The following is an 18,618-nucleotide window of genomic DNA, read 5'->3' as shown; positions in this document are numbered from 1 at the left end:
TTTAGGGATCCCTGGGTGGCGCAGCAGTTCGGCGCCTGCCTTTGGCCCAGGGCGCGATCCTGGAGATCCGGGATCGAATCCCACGTCGGGCTCCCGGTGCATGGAGCCTGCTTCTCCCTCTGCCTGTGTCTCTGCCTCTCTCTCTCTGTGTGTGTGTGTGTGACTATCATAAATAAATAAAAATTTAAAAAAAAAATCTTCCCATTTTAATGATCATGGGAAGAACATGTATTAGAAAATGTATGTTAGGCCACATTAAGTTCAAACTTCCACAGAATGCAGTGACTAAAGATTTACAAATTTCCCTGATGTTTGGCCAAAAATACACAATGCGTATCATATACGATAAGACAAACTGAAAGTATTTTTTGATGCAAGTGACAGATTAGTGTTTTATTTAGCATTCCAGCTTAAATAAGATTTATGCCATAAATAGGTTGATATTTGGCTTTAGAGAGACCATATAATAAGCTCTTACAACAAATTGAGGCTGAAGCTATATATTAGTTAATAAAACCATGCATATCTGAGTTCTTTTACCTTTCTTCATTGCATATGGATTGTGGTCTTTAGTTTTAATATTCCATTTGTGAACACATATGGATTGTTACACTGAATTAACTTCAAAGTGATCCTCAAAAGCCAACTCATAGTCATAACCCATTACTTAAACCTTGATATAGGTAGAGACATATGCGAAACTAGCCGTCCATTTAAGTAATATTAGTGTTGTGACACAAGCCAAAAAACATAACAAAATCCTTTATTTATCTCTCTGGGCTCAGTTAATGTTCAAAATCTGACATCCTCTTTTATTGATCTGAGACCCAGTGACACAAAAGCACACTTTACAAGAATAGCACCACTCAGGAAACAACTATCTTGCATTACTTTACATTCCTTTGTCTGTAATAGAGTTTCAATCTTGTTTATTTCATTTTCTGGGTAAATTCCCTGTTTACTCAAGAAGAGTATCTGATGGCATTTCAAGTCAATAAGGAAAAAATGTATTTTTTAGCATTATATGTAGTGACAGTTGGCTTACCTTATGAAGGAAAAAGTAAAGCTAGATCCTTACTTTAGTATTTATATCAAATAAATCCAGATGAATCAAAGATTTATTCTGAATCATGAAACCAAAATAAGATGGATACTAATTTTAAAAATGAGCAGTTGTTTTTCTTTAAATAACTTTAAGTGGGAAAAGTCTTGCTGAGCAAGGCACAAAAATCCTGAAGCAATAAAATAAACAATTTCTAAATTTGACTAAAATATAAGAATATGTGTATTCTTAAAAATCATTAACTAAAATTTTGACTCTGAAAAATCGTAAACAGGTTAAAAGAAAAAAAATAGTCACATGACACAATAAAGTATGTTACTTTAACACGTATATCCATAAGTAATACAGATCCAGAGCCCAACAGAAAACTGGGTAAAGTTACAAACAAGTGCATGAGTGCACACACACACACACACAGAAATGCAAATAATAATGTTTAGAAACTTCAAGCATTAGTAAAAGTTATTATAAACTTAAGCAGTTGAATATCAGTGACAAAGCTTTAAAAATTTGATACTGTACACTACTATACTAGTAAGATCAGGAGAAAACAGTCACACTCGTACACTCTAGATAGGATTGTAAATTGATCAATCTTTTTTGGACATTTAGCACAATTCTAAATGCAAACACGTCTTGATTCAGTTATTCCACTCACTGGAATCTATTCTGCAAACTCATTTGCACACGATATTAAAATAGATAGCAAAAGGTAGAAAAAGTCGCCAACAAAAAACAGAGCTAAATAACGAGAGAATGCTATACAAGGACTACAAAAAAAAAAAAAAAAAAAAGGAAACCCTACAGATAAAAGCAGTATTCCAATTTTTGCCAAGTCGGAAGCAATCAAAATACAAACAGTATAGTGCATATTTATACTAGAATTTCTAGAAATCTGAAAGAAGAATTGAGGCAGAGAAAAAGATTCAATATTTATTATATTCCCTTTTGTAAAAAATTACCATATGTAAAATTTACTTTCTTCAGAATTTTTAAACTTTAAAATGTTAGGACCTTGAGAATCTAAATTCTAATTTTTTCCATGTTTTAAGCTTTAAATCATTCAAAACACCAAAATTTTATTATTCACAAATATTTTAATTCTTTTATATTTTTTCTATACATTAAAACTACATCTTTTTTTTCAGATTTATTTATTTGAGAGAGAGGGAGCACAAGCATGGGGAGCAGGGGCAGCAAGGTAGTGGGGGAGAGAGAATCCCAAGCAGACACTCTACTGAGCACAAAGCCTGGCAAAGCTTAACAGCCCTGAGATCGAGACCTGAGCTGAAATCAAGAGTCAGGCACTAAACCAACTAAGCCACCCAGGTACCCTTACATCAACTTTTTAGATAATTAGAATCTTCTACCTGAAATACTCAAACTGCTATAATAATCAAAGTTTAGATTATACAAAATCTCACAAGAGAACTAGTAGTATGTTAGTTCAAATTATTCAAAGTAACCATACACAGCAACATTTTTAACTATTTCATAAAACTTACTATGTTAAAATTGTAACTTAATTCTTCAATAACAAGTTAAAATAGTATTTATGACAATTATATTATATAACCCTTATCTAATTAATTTATATAAAGACCACCCAGCAATTTCCATAGTGTACACCAGTTCAAAGAACTTAAAACATTTTGGCAGAAAAGGAAAAAAAGAAAATCATGCAAAACAAAATATAAATTATCAAATATGATTCAAAAATTACAATGCTTTTTGACAAATCTTCAATTCATATTATAGTTAGTATCACTACTTCCTCATTTGGCCATCCATTTTTCAACAATATATTCTAAATCAGCATATAAGATCATTATTTGTCAGCTTCCATCAAGACCATTTTATGTTTTTTTTCACGATTTTTGGAATTACCATTTCTACTTTTAAGATACTTTGATTCAAATGTAGTTCCAAGGTACTTACGAATATTTATAAATAATCTAGAAGCCATGACTACACACAAACATAATAATAAGATCACCTAGCCGACCTAGATTAACTACTACCTTTGTTATAAAAAAGATTTTGGACCTATGAATAATTTCCAACACAGAAGCCTTATCTTTCTTTGTCACCTCAGATATCATCAAGGGATTGGCATAAAACAGAAATCTGCTAAAAGTTTGAGAAAAGAGGTAAAGAAGAAAATCCTGTTAAAAGTTTTGATCCATACTAACAAGGTTGACATAAGTATTTTGAAGATAAGAATTTGACTTTTATCTGATGCCTTCTACCTCAGTCCAAATCAAGTCACTAATATAACTTTATCTTGTTAATATATGGATTTGTTTTAAAAGAATACCTTTGACCCAGGTTCTTAATACCCTAGAGATTTCACATGCTGATTACTGCAATAAGAGGCAGCGTCAGATTAATGAAAGTTAACCTAAAATGAGGTAATGAATAGTTTATAAACAAACATTTTAGCTCATTCATGGGCTTTCCTTATTTTTACTTATTGTCAGTGGTTACATGCCCTCGAAAAGGGTCTCTCTATTCTCCAAAAGAAGTGGTTTCTAGACAAATAGTTATTTGAGAGTTTTTCAAAACCTTTGAGACCTTTCCAACACAACAGAGCAGGAAAAGAGAGCCTCCCTTATTCCTGCTGAGGAAGGAACTTGTAGGGAAGCTGACAATGGGCCAACCAACCAGCAGCAAATTGCAGATAATTGATCCACAGGGAAGAAGTCACAAAGAACCTGTCCTGTGTTAAGGTCACTGTATTCATGGGAAACATCTACCATCATTTTTACTTGCTCAAATATATTGATGATAAAAGTAGTAACTGAATAAAATTAGATATTCACAATTAAAGCTAACCAGAATCTACCTTTTTGTTAACTTATTCATGATTTTCAGTTCTATCTGTTGAATTTGGGGGAGAAGGTTTGTGGATCAAGAACACAATAAAATTATTATAAGGTGTGCATATCCTTCAGTTTCCTAACAATGACAATAGAATAAAACCCTAATCTTTAATATTAGTTGGAATGGCCATATTAAAGAAGTTTATTAATTTGAAAATGACATAGAGGGCTAAATTAGATCTCCTTAGCTACTTTCTCTTCCATGCATCCATAAGAATGGAGCCAAGGAGCACGTGGGTGGCTCAGTCAGTTAAGTGTGTGACTCTTGATTTTGGTTCACGCCATGAAATCAGGATTCTGGAATCAGTGGCAAGGCTGTGTCTGATGTGTGCTTAGCAGGGAGTCAGTTTGTCCCTCTTCCTCTGCTCCTCCCATCTCTCTCTCTCTCTGTCTCTCCCTGTCTCTTTCTCTCAAATAAGTAAATAAATCTTTAAAAACAAAAGGATGAAGCCAAGTATATGTAACTAACATACACAAAGGGGGATTGAAACCACTAAAATTAGCAATTAATCGCTGTATTATATTGGACAACTATTGTCATTTAAATTTGACAGTTATATTATGAGGCAGGTATCATAATGACTCTCATTTTACAGAAGAAGAAACATGATTCGAAAGTTTAGCTGATATATATAGAGTCACATAACTGGTAAATGTTGGAGCCATAATTTCAAACCCATATCTGCTCATTTTAAGACACTAGCTTCACTGCCACCTAGAATGGGGAAAGGCTCTGGCCTAGGAAGCAGCGGGCTTGTTTTGCAGGCAGGAGCTCCTCCACAAACCAGCAGTAGCTTGGAACAATTCACTTAATTTGATTTCTTATCTGGAAATCAATATAATAATTCCATTTGTCCTATAAACTTTACATAGCTACTACAGTAGAGACCAAACAGAGCTGCAAGTGTTTTGAAAAGATGAAAGTGAGACATAAATACAAAACAATCAAATACATAAGCTCTCTGAAGGCAAGAATTTTATTCTCCTTCATTGCTGTGAGCCTGCTGTTTGGTTTCCAGTAAAGCATTAGGATACGCAGAGGAAGGGATATTTGGATTATTTACGACAAGCTAATTAAGGCCATTCATTTTCTCATTTAAGCCCCCCAATAATATCAGGCGTGAGAAGGAAACAGCTTCATTCTACAAAGAGCAAAACATGCTTCGTATCATAAAGCTATTGATCATATTCAAATCCGTTTGCCTGACTTCAAAGCCTCTGTTCTCTTGACCGCTTTTAATTTAAATAAATATAGTGTAATTAATTAAGTGAAATAAAACATTAGGAATCTATAGTGTGCACAGTTCAAAAAAGTTATCAAACAATATCTTAATTAAGTGCTAGAAAGATCTACCAGGGACAAAAGAGTGCCAAGTTGCTGATATCCTAAATGTAAGTGAAAAGCTACAAAGGGAAAGATGTAGTACCACCCGGGTTTCAGCACCTCAGTCTTTAAAAATCATTTTCATAATTTAGTGCACGAAGCATAACTTTAAGTGGCTTATGTGGTTTATTTTGCTAGTCTCGTCTTTGCCACCAAACAACATATGCCCTGCCCTGGTATACACACAGTAGGAACAGGTTCCAACAAGAACCCAGAAATGCAATTTTCTTGATCACCCACCTCTTATATCAATACACGTCAAAACTGCCTAAAGATCCTAACACAGAAAGTAACGGTTAAGAGTTGCCTCATTTTCACGCCACCAGATGCGCCAAACACAGTACACAGTGTGTATGCCTACTGTGTACCTTCCACACAACCTTGTATTGCATGATTCCCTTTTACAAAGGTGGAAACTGAGACTCACCTAGATTACATTTGTCTAATGCCACTCGTCGAACAATAGGACTAGAATTTGGTTCCAGGTTCAGACTCCTAGTCAATGCTATTCTATCATCCATGACATCAAGCTGCAAACTGCGTGCGTTAATGATTAAGATGACAATCCTTGACTTGTCTGTGTTCTAAGTATAAAGATGAAGATTTCTAGTTCTTCCCATCAAAGAACTAAAGCTACATAGTGTCTTGACATTTCCTGTGAATTGTTGCCTGGCTTCCTAAAATTTCAGTAATAACACCAAAATTTTGCAGAAACAAAAAAGCTGGTAAAACAAATAAAGCTATAAATTGTGAAAGTGCTTGGGAATTTTAAAGCTCAATATCTCTATTTCAGATGGAAACTAAAAACAAGATTGGACTTTTTCAATTCCTCACAACACATGAATAAAGAAAAAAACCATGACGTGAGCTGAAATGTATCCTTCCAGAAAAACTAGCAAGGCACACGCCTCTCCTATCACCCCTGGAGATCATCATTTCCAGAATTTTCTTTGCCAAAGGCTTGAGATAAAGGCTTTTTTTTTTTTTTTTTTTTTTTTTTTAAAGGAAGCCCTTCCTCCTGTGGTTGCTCTACAACTCTAGAGTTGTAGGAGCAATTTCTGTGGTAGCTGGATCATGGAAAACAGTCTCTCTAACATGGAAAACAGTCTCTCTAACAGTAATCCACAATAAATAGCTTACATGAAGCCCTTAAGGAATAAGTTAAAAATGTTCCAACTTAGTATCACTAAAATATATATGACAATATTTTCAAATATATTGACCAAACTGATCTTCCTTATAATCCTTATTCTTTGGATTGAAACTACTCATTGTGCTCTGTATTTCAGTGCCAAAATGTCCTTTAAAATTTTTTTAATGATTTACTTTAATGACAAAAATTATACATTGTTTGTGAACTATCATTCATTTTGTTGAATGTTCTTCTAAGATGCTAACATATTTTTAAATATAACTAGGATTGTTAAAATATTATTTAGGTGTTGAAGAAATCCCAGGATAACACACTAAAAGATAAATTTTTCTGTGTTCTACTGATGAGCCCTATTAGCATTTGTCATGCAGTTGCTCAGTTGCTACAAATGTCTCAGGAACCCAAATAGGAGGTAAAGTTTGTTATGATTCAGCGCACGCCCCTCCTAAATTCAAAGTCTAGTAGGATGTTCCACATTACATATTTTTATCTACAATGTTTTCCAAAACTTTTCAGTCAGTATTTTACCTCATAATTACCAAGCACAAATTTTTTTACAAGCTCAGAAGAATACAGTGTCTAAAACTGGTGTTTTGCATAGAAGCATGAAAGATGCCTCTTTTCCTTCTTGTCTTCCTCTGGAAGTAGCTAATAGTTTCTATTTGTCAAAAGTGATATTAATGTTAGACTTCACTGTTTTGTAGTAGTTCAATGCCAGTGTAGATGAAGACTGACCATACACTTGCAAATTGGGGTACTCCAAGTCAAAGAGAACCTTAACGGAAGAACATTCAGTTCTCAATTCCTACTGCCCTAACTAGTACACCACATTACACTGCCTCTTAGAATTTATCTTGCTTTTCCATGGCCCTCTTCCCACACTTTAAGAAATCTGGCAGTTTTGATTTATAATAAAGAAAAGAAATACTTTCCCCCTGGGCCTGAAGATATTTATTTCAAAATATTTATTCCATTCTATCCTTTTAGTCGTGCATAAGAAATAAAAAACATATGATTAAACTGCTGACATCCTTAACTGCAATGAAATGAACACCAGAGCTAGGGGTATTGCAGAATGAAAACTAAATCTGAAAGAGAATAGGACGGGACTGTAATGTAAAGCCTTAATATCAGCTGCAAAGGCTACAATCTGAGAAAATCTTTTCTTACATCAAATTATGTAACTTGAGTTTCAATTAAAATTATGCTGAAGTTAAAAATAACCGACTAAGGCCAAATTCTCTTAAAAGGATGAAAAATCAGGTAAAACACAGGTAAAATCACTGTATTTTAATATAATTTTGTTCAGTTTATATAACCATATTTCTATCATTCCTTTCAGTATAATTGGGTAATTTGTAAAGTTAAGACCAAAAATATTTGCATTGCAGGAGTATCTCATGAGGGTCACTGAAATTCAAGCAGAGTGAAAGTGTGAGGGGACCATAAAACAAGTGAGTATCATGGGTGCCTGGGTGGTTCAGTGGGTGACGCATCTGACTTTGGCTCAGGTCATGATCTCAGGGTCCTGGGATGAAGCCCTTGCATGGTGTTCTCCACTTAGTGGGGATTCTGCTTGTCCCTCAGCCCCTCTTCTTGTTCATGCCCTTTCTTAAATAAATAAGATCTTTTTTAAAAAGTGAATATCATAGTATTTATCAATGAATTGTACACGAAGGGTTAATAAATTCTGCACAAGTATGATGACTTATTCAAAACCTTTTGAACAAACTAAAATTCAGGCACTCAGTTCAAACCAGTTTGTGCTCATATTTTAAATACTGAAATAGTAAGGAAAAAACATAGGTATCAACAAACCCATACATAAACTACATGACACTATGAAGTAAAAATTCTTTATAAGAACAATCTAAATAGTAAAACCATGATGGGTGTGTGTGTCATTTATTTGAGAAATGTGAAAAGATATGAACATGAAAGCAATCTAAGAAAATTCTCTCCTTTTAAATTCCCTTCCTACAACGAACCCTGTATTCTCCCAAATTTATTTGTTCTATCCAGTTGAAGACACTTACAAATGTCAAGGCTCTCAGTTTTAAAACTGGCTTTGACCTTAAGCTACAAATCACTAGGAAACATTTTAAATGATTTTTTCAATATGTTAATTAATTTACAAAAACTAAAAGTCTATAACAAGTTGAGGTATTTCTGCTAAAGCAAATTATCAATAGAATGAAAACAGGACAAAGCTAAATTACTGGAAAATAAATCCTAAAGGTAAACTGCTACAGAAAAAAAAAAAAAAAAGCACGCATATAAAAAAATCACACACATTAGTGCAAATGTTAGAGCAACTAGTCCACAACCATAAACTGTCCATAAACTCCTCATTCTGAGATATCCTTTAAAAGAAAGAAAAGAAAAAAAAAAAAAACCCAAACCCTGTATTTTGGTACTTCAAAAAAAATTGCACTGAAAAATTAACACAGAAAATTGTGATATATTATATTGTGGGCGTAGGGGGAAGACTGACAATTTTGAAGCCATTCAAGGAATACGTACAGTCACATCTTCAGGAAAATCTGAAACTAAAATGGAAGCTGAGCACACCCACTCTCAGGGCCCTTATAATGGAGCCTGCGTTCTAACCACTAGCACCAACCATGGCTTTGGCATCACTGGAACAGCATTTGTAAATCCTCTTTAAAGGGAATATTCTACTTATCTTCAGCAAATCATTTTAACATATATCAATGTACCATAAGGAATAAAGATGATAACTTTGAACATATCCAGCTTGTAGATGAAAATGAAAAATATCTTACACCTCTATCTAAATAGGATATGAGGCAGACGCCAAGTAAGTTGTTTCTTTTGAACCCAAAATGGATTGGAAAAGCAAAATTCTGACTTTAAAAGATATAATTCTATAATAAGAAAATCTGCTATAATATTAAAGGTGTCTAAATAGACAAATAATCACTAAGTCCCTCAGTGCATTAGGAACTAAGCTAGGATTTGTAAAGGATACAAAGACAACAATGGTATGGTCCTGCCTCCTTGAAGAAGGCCACATTTTCATTACCTAGGTTAATTTTTAGATGATTTCATTCTATCAATTAAAATTATTGAAAATGACAAAATAAATTGAATAGTACTGAAAAATAATAGGTGCCAGATTCGTAATCAACTGCACTGTGAGAACCATTCATCTTTCTTTTCCAAATCAGTAAAATCAGCTTTGAAAAACATTGTGATGTTTGAATTTTTTTTAATTGGGAAGATTTTGAGACTTTAACTTTGAATTCGACAACTAATTACCCTATTGTAGTGAAGAGACCTAGTCATATAAGAGGTTTGGCAATTGTTATTCAAATCACTGGAGAAAAATCTCAGAAATTTTAGCTGAAAATTGCCATAATAAAACAGCTAATATTTTAATCATATCTAGGGAAGCTTCAGTAAAATCCATTTGGGGAAAAAAATACAAGAAAAGGAAATATAATTTATCCAGTAGCTACTACCATCCCAATCAAACGTTTAAATCGAATACAAGAGTTTAGCTGTGTAACGTATCCTTTGTTCACTTAAAAAAATCCCTATTTAAATTTAAATTTTATTTCCTGTCATAGCATTTGTTCTGCAAATTAAGTATTCCGTTGACTTTTTTTCAAAGGGGAGGAGAAAGAGAAGGAAGAGAGGAAGAGGAAGGAAGAAACCATACTCTGAAGACTCAATTATACAGCAATGTATGCTGGAATAATTAGGAAAGAATTGCAGCTTTCCTTACGATTTCGGGGGGGGGGGGGGGCATCTAGGAGGTTCAAAAGTTTGTAGTGTTATTGGAAGAGATTATGAGAGGATCTGAGGTCTGAGCATGAATCAGCATTCTATTGTCATAATGTCACAGTGCAATGATCTTATCACTTTAAAGGCTTGATGTGAAACGGAACTGTTCCATATCTCTTGAGTCAGCGGGTTAAGCCTGCAAGACCTCAAAAAGGAATAGCACAGAGATAAATTCTCATTAATATTAAGTTTCTATCATTTTATGTAGCATTTTTGTATTTAAATACTTAATTTCTCTTATCGTAAAATAGAATGATGCAATTCTCTGATTTCTGTTTAGAATAATGTATCATTTTCTCAAAATTCTCTTGTAATAAGTGAAGTATGAAAGTTTAACTACAAAAAAAAAACCCTAGTGACAAATTAGTTATCCTTACATATAAAAAGCTATTTCTTTCTTTTTAACCCCAAATTCAATGTAACAATACACCACCAGATTGTAAGGTACTGTGTTCTGGTACACGTGTCCATGGACCACGTTATTTTTATTTTTGCTTAATAGTATCCAAGTTGATCCTAGTTTTGCGAAATTTTTGCATCTGCTGGTAACTCGAGGTTTTAGAAATTGCCTCAGTAAAAATGGCAAGACATGGTAGCCTAGGCCATCTATAACCACTTACAATCTATACACACAAACATATGCATGCTCACACATATACATACAAATTCGCAGTCACATTCATGCAAAATGCAATATAGGTTTAGCAAACATGCAGTAATTCAGTGAACACAGATATACAATTCCAACAATCCTCAACTAAAATTCAATGATAAGAAATACACCTTAAGAATGATATCTGGAGAAGCAAAGTTAAAAAGCCGAAAAAACACAATTTTAAAATTCTCTCATTTCTAAGAGCATTTATAATCAATGTTGTCTCTGGATGCCTTTATTAATTATTTATTATTATTATTATTAATCAATTTTACAAGGATATTCAAGATAATCTATATAAATTCAAAGGCACTCTGTTTAGAAGGCCTTGGAGTTCTTTTTCAAACAGCAGGTTAAGTGAAGTTTTTCAAAGTAAATGCCCTTTATATATTTTTTCAATTTCTCTAAATAAATGTGTTTACAATGTCTCAAAAGGTATTTAGTGTGCGCAACAGTTTTATGAAAGAACAATACTTTCTCCAACATCCCCATCTGCTGGCTTAGAGAAAAAGTAGATTTTTATCTGCTATTTCTTTAAATATTTTTATAGTTTTATAGAATTGAAATATAAAATTATTATTTTAAAATTGACAGCGATTTGTCAAAGTCATTCATAGAAAAATAGACAAGATTCTGAAGAGGAATTTTAATCTTTAAAAGTTTTCATTCTAAAGCCTTATGGGATCCAATACTCATATTTGTAGCTGCTTTAGACAGTTTTATTTTAAAGAAATTTTGGTAATGATCACAGAATCAGTCTATTACATTTTTGGAAAATGTAAAGATATTTAGTATTTTCCTAAAATTTGCGGGTTTTTCAACTATATATATACAATATGCAGTGCGTACACATATGACAAAATCAAATTTATTATTTTCAAAAAAAATTGAAATACTGTAATACATTGCTTTTGTAGGAGAACTATTAGAATACATTCACATCCTCATACTAAGGTTCTTAGACCTAAGGCCGTTATGGCCAGTGCATACTGGAGGCCTCAAGGTCTATAAGACGTTGAAAGCTACTCAGAAGAGCGCAGAAGGAAAAGGTTAAAAACAAAGTAACTCCTATGAGAAGAGTATTCATTTATTCTCTGACAACCAGAAGGCACTCAATAAATATTGAAAGAAGAAAGGAAGGGAGGAGGCAGACAGGAATGGAAGGAAGGAGGGAGGGGGGGGAAGGAAGGAAGGAGGGAAGGAGGGAAGGAAGGAAGGAAGGAAGGAAGGAAGGAAGGAAGGAAGGAAGGAAGGAAGGGAAGAAGGGAGGAGGAGGGAAAGAAGGGAGGGAGGAAGAGGGAAAGAAGGGAAGGAGGAGGGAGAGACGAATGGAAGGAAGGAGGGAGGGGGTGGGAAAGAAGGGAGGAGGAGGAAAGGAAGGGAAGAAGGCGGAGGGAGAGAGGAATGGAAGGAAGGAGGGAGGGGGAAGGAAGGACGGGCAGGAAAGAAGGAAGGGTGGAGAAGGAAAGGAAGGGAAGAAGGGAGGAGGGAGAGAGGAATGGAAGGAAGGGGGAAAGAAGGGAAGAGGAGGGAAGGAAGGAAGGGAGGAGGAGGGAAGGAAGGGAAGAAGGGAGAAGATAGAGAGGAATGGAAGGAAGGAGGGAGGGGGAAGGAAGGGAGGGAGAAGGGAGGGAAGGAGGAAGGAAGGGAGGAGGGAAGGAAGAGAAGAAGGGAGGGAGAGAGTAATGGAAGGAGGGAGGGGGAAGGAAGGAAGGGAGGAGGAGGGAAGGAAAGGAAGAAGGGAGGAGGGAGAGGAGAAAGAAGGGAGGAGGAGGGAAAGAAGGGAGGGAAGGAAGGGAAGAAGGGAGGAGGGAAAGAAGAATAGAAGGAAGGAGGGAGGGGGAAGGAAGGAAGGGAGGGGAGGAAGAGAGGAGGAGGAAAGGAAGGGAAGAAGGGGCAGGGAGAGAGGAATGGAAGGAAGGAGGGAGGGGGAAGAAGGAAGGGCGGAGAAGGAAAGGAAGGGAAGAAAGGAGGAGGGAGAGAGGAATGGAAGGAAGGAGGGGGCAAAGAAGGGAAGAGGAGGGAAAGAAGGAAGGGATGGAGGAGGGAAGGAAGGGAAGAATGGAGAAGATAGAGAGGAATGGAAGGAAGGAGGGAGGGGGGAAGGAAGGGATGAGGGAAGGAAGGGAGGAGGGACGGAGAATTTTTTGAAGCCCATCTCTAGTCTGAACTGTTAAATACATCAGATGCTAGTCTTTTTTTTTTTTTTTTCTGGTTTTATGGTTTGAATTTTCTCATATTAAAGGCTTATGTTTTAACAGCTTTCAGGGAAAAAAAATTGTACTACCTCTAGCTAAGAAGAAAGAGGAAAGGAAGGGGGGGAGGATGGAGGGGAGTGAGAGAGAAAGAAAGAATTGGAAATTTGTCTTCATTTCCTCAGGTACCCATGGAAACAAATGGGAACAAACAGGTACTTTCCTTATCCCACTGTGACTGTGAAAGGGAAAGACGTGGGAGCTTGGTGCCCTGCACATTTTACCCAGTTAACAATATAATGACTTCATTCCATTTGCATAACCTTAACCATTTGGTGGACAGTGCTGGATCCTTAAATCAGCGTCAACCTAAACATTTCCAAATAAGTTCCTTTATCTCAGGAACAAAATTAAATTAGTGAACTTTTCTATCTTGAAATTGTATTATTAAGTTATAAAACTCCACTTTCTTGATGCACACATTTAACCCTATGGGATTTTTACCGTTTAACTAGGTGAAACAACAAGCTACTTTATGAAAATTGATGGATGATACATACTTTAAGAATGGAGTTAAAGAAAAAAAATACCTTAGATTTCTGGAGGAAATTAGAGAAAGTCATTTTGGTTTTAACTATCAACATATTTGCTGCTGCTGCTTCCACTTCCTATAGTAAAGAATAGTGGACTCTCCTGACGGAAAAGGCAAGCACTGGAGAAAAACCCTGAGCAGGATTAAAATGATCAAGCCTCATCTTGACAAATTTGATTATAGAGGTTTCCATTCATTTCTTGACTACTGACTTCACGATTGTAGCTTACGTGAACATAAAGAGTTAAACTAATTTCACAGTTTTCTCTTGCCCTTGGCAAAACAAAAAGAGATGAAGAAGGATACAACACTCCAATTCATTTTACAAGCTCTAGATTGTGAAATTCCTAAGGGAATGAAGAAACTGAGTCACAAATGTTATTTGTTCAGTCACTGAGTCAACGTCAACTCCAGAAAATTCTATCCTATGTGTCTCTTTTGTATAACAATGTCTCATTAGTTCTCTTTAGCAATCAGTAAGATTACTTATACCATGGGAGTGGCACATGCCAAACTTAAAAAGGCATTCAGTTGCTCACCACAATTTGATTTAGTCTTGGAATAATGACCCATGGAAGAGTAATTTTAGGATCTGGAGACATGCACTCAGCTTCATTTTCTGAGGGGGAAAAAAAAAATCTGTACCAAATCAAGATTTGGCTTTCCCCGTTTCTCAGAAGTGCGATCAAATGAAATTGTGCATTTATGTTTTCGATGAACTTCATGTGCTATGGGTGGAAATTCATGGAATTATATAGTGTCCTAATATATATATATTTTTTTCTGTCCGCAAATCTTATTTCAATAAAATCTATAATAAAAATAAATCTATTCAAAAATATTGACACTGAGGACCTAAGCCAGTCACCTAACCTAAACCAAAAACAATCTTTAATCTTAACAAAGCCCCAACACAGTCCAAACTCTCCTGGAATAAAGAAATATTCATTTCATGCAGTGGACATCGCTGTCATTTTCTCAATCAAGCCCTCCCGTTATTTTCACCAATGACTGAACTTCTCAAACACTGACCATTTTTTCTTTTCTTTTTTTTTTTTTTAAACACTGACCATTTTCAAAAGCGTACCCTGTCCATTAACTCTCACACGGTTTTAAAAATCTACATTCTCCGAATAATCACAGTCTGGCCTTGGTCTCAGTACTTTTCAAGCATTTGCACAGTGAACAGACAGTAGATACTTAGCACAGGTGTATGTTAAATTCATAATTCAGGGAAAAAATAGAAATAGGATGTCAAATCAAGTAACATAAATCTGTAGGGTAATGGGTCAAGTAGAAAAACTTGCAATCATTAAACTACCGCGGCTTCTCTATATGTATCCCTGTACTGAAAATTTTCAAGATATTGTTCATGTTCTTCTACGGAGATTTTGGGTTTTTAAAGCTGCAAATCCGCTTTAAGTCTCCCTCCGGGTCTCTCTCTGCCTCTCAATCTCTCCCTGCACCCCCGCCCCTTTCGGCGTCTTTTCTCATTTGATCTCAACATTTGAAGAAAATCCACAGCACTGAAACCTTCCCAAATGGGTTCTTTATAAACAATCGGACGGTAGGCACCTCGCGTGACCCTGATCATGTCCCTGTTCTGTCCGTAAACGGGAATTGCTCCATTTCTTCCTCCGAGCGGTGGTCGTTTCTTTTTCTTTTTCTCTCTTTTTTTTTTTTAAAGATTTTATTCATTTATTCATGAGAGAAACAGGGAGAGAGAGAGAGAGAGAGAGAGCGCGAGGCAGAGACCCAGGCAGAGGAAGAGGCAGGCTCCAGGCAGGGAGCCCGACGCGGGACTCGATCCCGGGACCCCGGGGTCACGCGCTGGGCCGGAGGCAGGCGCTCAACCGCTGAGCCCCCAGGGGTCCCCGGGGTGGCAGTTTCAAAGGGAGCCCCGAAGCTCCCGATACGGTGGCCGAGCTACCCGCACCCGATGTGGGCGAGCAGGCTGCCCGAGGGGAACACGGCCCGAGCTCGGGACAGCGGAGCCCACGTGCTGGGCCGTGTGAGCCCCCACCCCGTGCCCCCCAGCTGTGGACTGAGCACCCGGCACGTCAGGGCAGCGAAGCCTGGCGGGTCCCGGGGTCCGGCGGGGCGGGGGGGGGGGGCGGCAGGTGCAGGGAAGGGGGCGGGGGCGGGCCCCTCGGTGAACCTTCTAGACCCCGATCGCCCGGATCCCGGGGCCGCGCCTGCAGCCGGGCCCAGCGCCCTCGCGCGCCCCGGGGCCCCGAGCGCAGGAGGCGTCGCCGGCGGGGCCACCGCAGGCACGAAAATGGGAGGTCGGCGACTTGCCGGGTCTCCGGGGGGGCTCCCCGGCGCTCGGGCCTCCCCCGCCCGCCGCCCCGCCGGGAGCCCCGGGCCTGCGTCAGCCCCGCTCCCCGCGCGCGCCCCTCGGTGGGCCTTACGTAACCGCCCGCACCCCGCTCCGCGCCCCCGCGACACCTCGTCCCGTCCAAGCGGGCGACCGGGGCCCGCGGGTTCGAACCCCGGGGCGGGCTGGGGCGCGGGCGCGGGCGCCGGCGGTCCACCGTGGGTCCCTCCGGCAGCCCCGCCGCGCGCCCCGGGGCCCCAACGTGCTCCCTGCGGTCAGGGTGCGGGGGGGTGGGGCTTCTCCAGAAGCCTGGAGACGAGCTGGGGGCCCCGCCAGCTCCAGCTCCAGCCCAGCTCCAGCCCCCACCCCACCACCCTAGTGCGCACACTCTTCGACGCCTTTTGCTCCCTCTTCCTTCCCCCCCCCCCCGCGCCAGCGGGGGTCCCCGAGATTGCAGCCACTTTCTCCCTGCGCCGTCACACGCACGCGCGTGTGCAGCCGCTCACACCCACACACACGCACCGCCCGGCCCTCGCGGGCGCTCCGCGGGCAGCATCCGAAAGACATGAATATTCATTACTTACAAGCGTTGGTGACTGCGAAGCTGTTGGCCACCTCCAAATTGTCGATGTGGGGAGTCAGCCTGAACTCCGAAGTGGAAAACTGAACCATCCCTACCCGAAATGCACTGTATTCCTGGTCGGCGCCCCTGGGAAACAGCCCCCCTGCGGAGAACAAGCACCAAGCAGAGGGGTGTCAGCGCCGGGAAGGAGCCGGGGAGCCCGGCGGCCCGGAGGCGCTCGCCCCCGCGCACAGGCCGGACGAGCCCATCGACCGACCCGGGCAGCGGCCAGCTCGGCTCCAAACGGTAGCCAAGGGGTCAGGGCAGAGGCGCGAGCCCGGGGCCGGGCAGGGGGCCAGAAACCTCAGCCTCTGCCGGTGACCACCGGCTTGGCGTTCAGACCCCCCACCACCCCCCCAAACCCCGAGGATCCCAACCGACAGGAGCAGGTCAAGGCAAAATTAATAAAATGTGGGGACCCGACACGAGAACACCGTTCCCTCTACCGTATCAAAGCCCCAGCCGGTTCCCCCTTCGCTGCATGCTAAGAAAAACATGTATATTCTAGGCGGTTTAAATCTGGAATGCAGTCAAGGTATGACATAAGTCTACATGACATGAATTAATTTGTCCACCGTGAACAAAGATTACCACCCAATTAGGCACAATTCAAAAAGCAGAGCACAAAAGGGTACCTACCTATCTGTATGCTGTTAGAAGAGACACCAAAAATCAGTCCCCATAAAACAGGAGAAAGGAGGACAGATATATGCATAATCTTTTGCATTTCCAAGAAAAGTAGAGCATCCACAAAATACCCCCTCTTTTTTTCTTTTTCTCTTTCCTTTTCCTTTTCCTTTTCCTCCTCTTCCTTCCTTGGCGGTTTTCCTCGGCAAATTAGATCCTCTGCATTTTGAGACAGCAATTTAGCACCAAGCTGCTAAAAACCTGAAGTGGAGGCAGAAGAATTGCTATTTCCCAGGTCCTGCTGGGGGCTGCTGCTGCCGCCCTGCGCCCCGCGCCTGCTCCCGAAGTCCGGAGGACTGGCTGGATGCAGTTTTCAGCGGAGCTGCCGCTGTGGTCCCGGTGTCTTGGAATATTCAGCAGCCTCCCGTGCGCTCACACACACTCACCCTCTCGCGCGCTCCTCTCCCTCTCCCCTCCGTCTCACACACGCGCGCGCGCGCACACACACATACACACACACACACACACACACGCACGCACGCAAGTCACAGAGGACCAGGCAGTCCCGGGCGCGCGTGCGCGAGTCGAGGCAGGCCGCCGGCGCGCGCGCCCAACCCCTCCCCTGCCCCCTCCCCTCCCCCTCCCCCTCCCCCTCCCGCACCCCCCTCCCGCACCCCGCGCCCCGCGCCCGGCTCGGCCCCGGCGGCCTCGCGTGCGCCTCGCTCCCAGCCGGGCACCCGCCGCCCCCGGGCCGGACCTCGGCTCTCGCGAGCGGGGGCGCCTCCCCCGAGCGCCGCTGCCTTTCAGCACCGAGGACAGCGCCCGGCCCCGGCCCCGGCTGCGCTACCTTTGTGCCGCCGCCGCCGCCGCCGCCGCCGAGATGCTCCAGCCTGGACCACACGCCTGCAAAGCTGATTTCCGGCTGCTGTGCAGAAGCCGAACCGCTCCCTGTCGCCGGCGGGGCGCTCTCTCGCCAGGCCCCGCTGTGTTACATTTGATTTTTGTGTGTGTGGTTGTGGTTTTCATTTCCTAGAGCCTGCGAAAAACTCACTCGCCTAGCGATGTAGACGAACGCTTGGACCGTGCGCCTCGCCCGACCCGGCCAGAAAGCGAACAAGGAAAACAAAATACCCATCGAGGAACTGTTCCAGAATCGGGAAGTTTTGCTAAATGTGATGTAGCCAGCATCCAGGGAAAAACAAACAAACACAAAAAAACACAAAAAAAAACAAAAAAAAAAAAAACCAAAAACAAAACAAATTATGTCTTTAAAAACTAAAGCCGCACAGGAGGAGATAAAGACTGAATCTTTGAAATA

At 40.4% G+C, this 18,618-nt stretch overlaps 1 protein-coding gene across 3 annotated transcripts in view; it reads right to left on the bottom strand.

Annotated features, from left to right (window-relative positions):
* GRIA2 (glutamate ionotropic receptor AMPA type subunit 2) overlaps positions 1–18,288 on the bottom strand; it is a 151,711-nt gene extending 133,423 nt beyond the window's left edge. The window contains exons 1-3 of one of the 3 annotated variants that reach the window (XM_025438936.3): positions 18,148–18,288; positions 17,313–17,561; positions 16,636–16,776 (exon numbers count right to left, since the gene is read on the bottom strand). In XM_025438936.3, coding sequence (XP_025294721.1) covers positions 16,636–16,776; positions 17,313–17,400 — 229 coding nt within the window. In that variant the 5' untranslated portion in view covers positions 17,401–17,561; positions 18,148–18,288. Of the gene's footprint in view, positions 1–16,635; positions 16,777–17,312; positions 17,864–18,147 lie in introns of those variants that run through there. The other 2 variants (XM_035699421.2, XM_025438935.3) reach the window with 2 other exon arrangements.
* Between the last annotated feature and the right edge of the window lie 330 nt (positions 18,289–18,618).

The sequence above is a fragment of the Canis lupus genome, chromosome 15 (genome assembly GCF_003254725.2).
Source record: "Canis lupus dingo isolate Sandy chromosome 15, ASM325472v2, whole genome shotgun sequence".
Taxonomy (NCBI): domain Eukaryota; kingdom Metazoa; phylum Chordata; class Mammalia; order Carnivora; family Canidae; genus Canis; species Canis lupus.
This window is presented reverse-complemented; position numbering and strand designations above follow the sequence as displayed.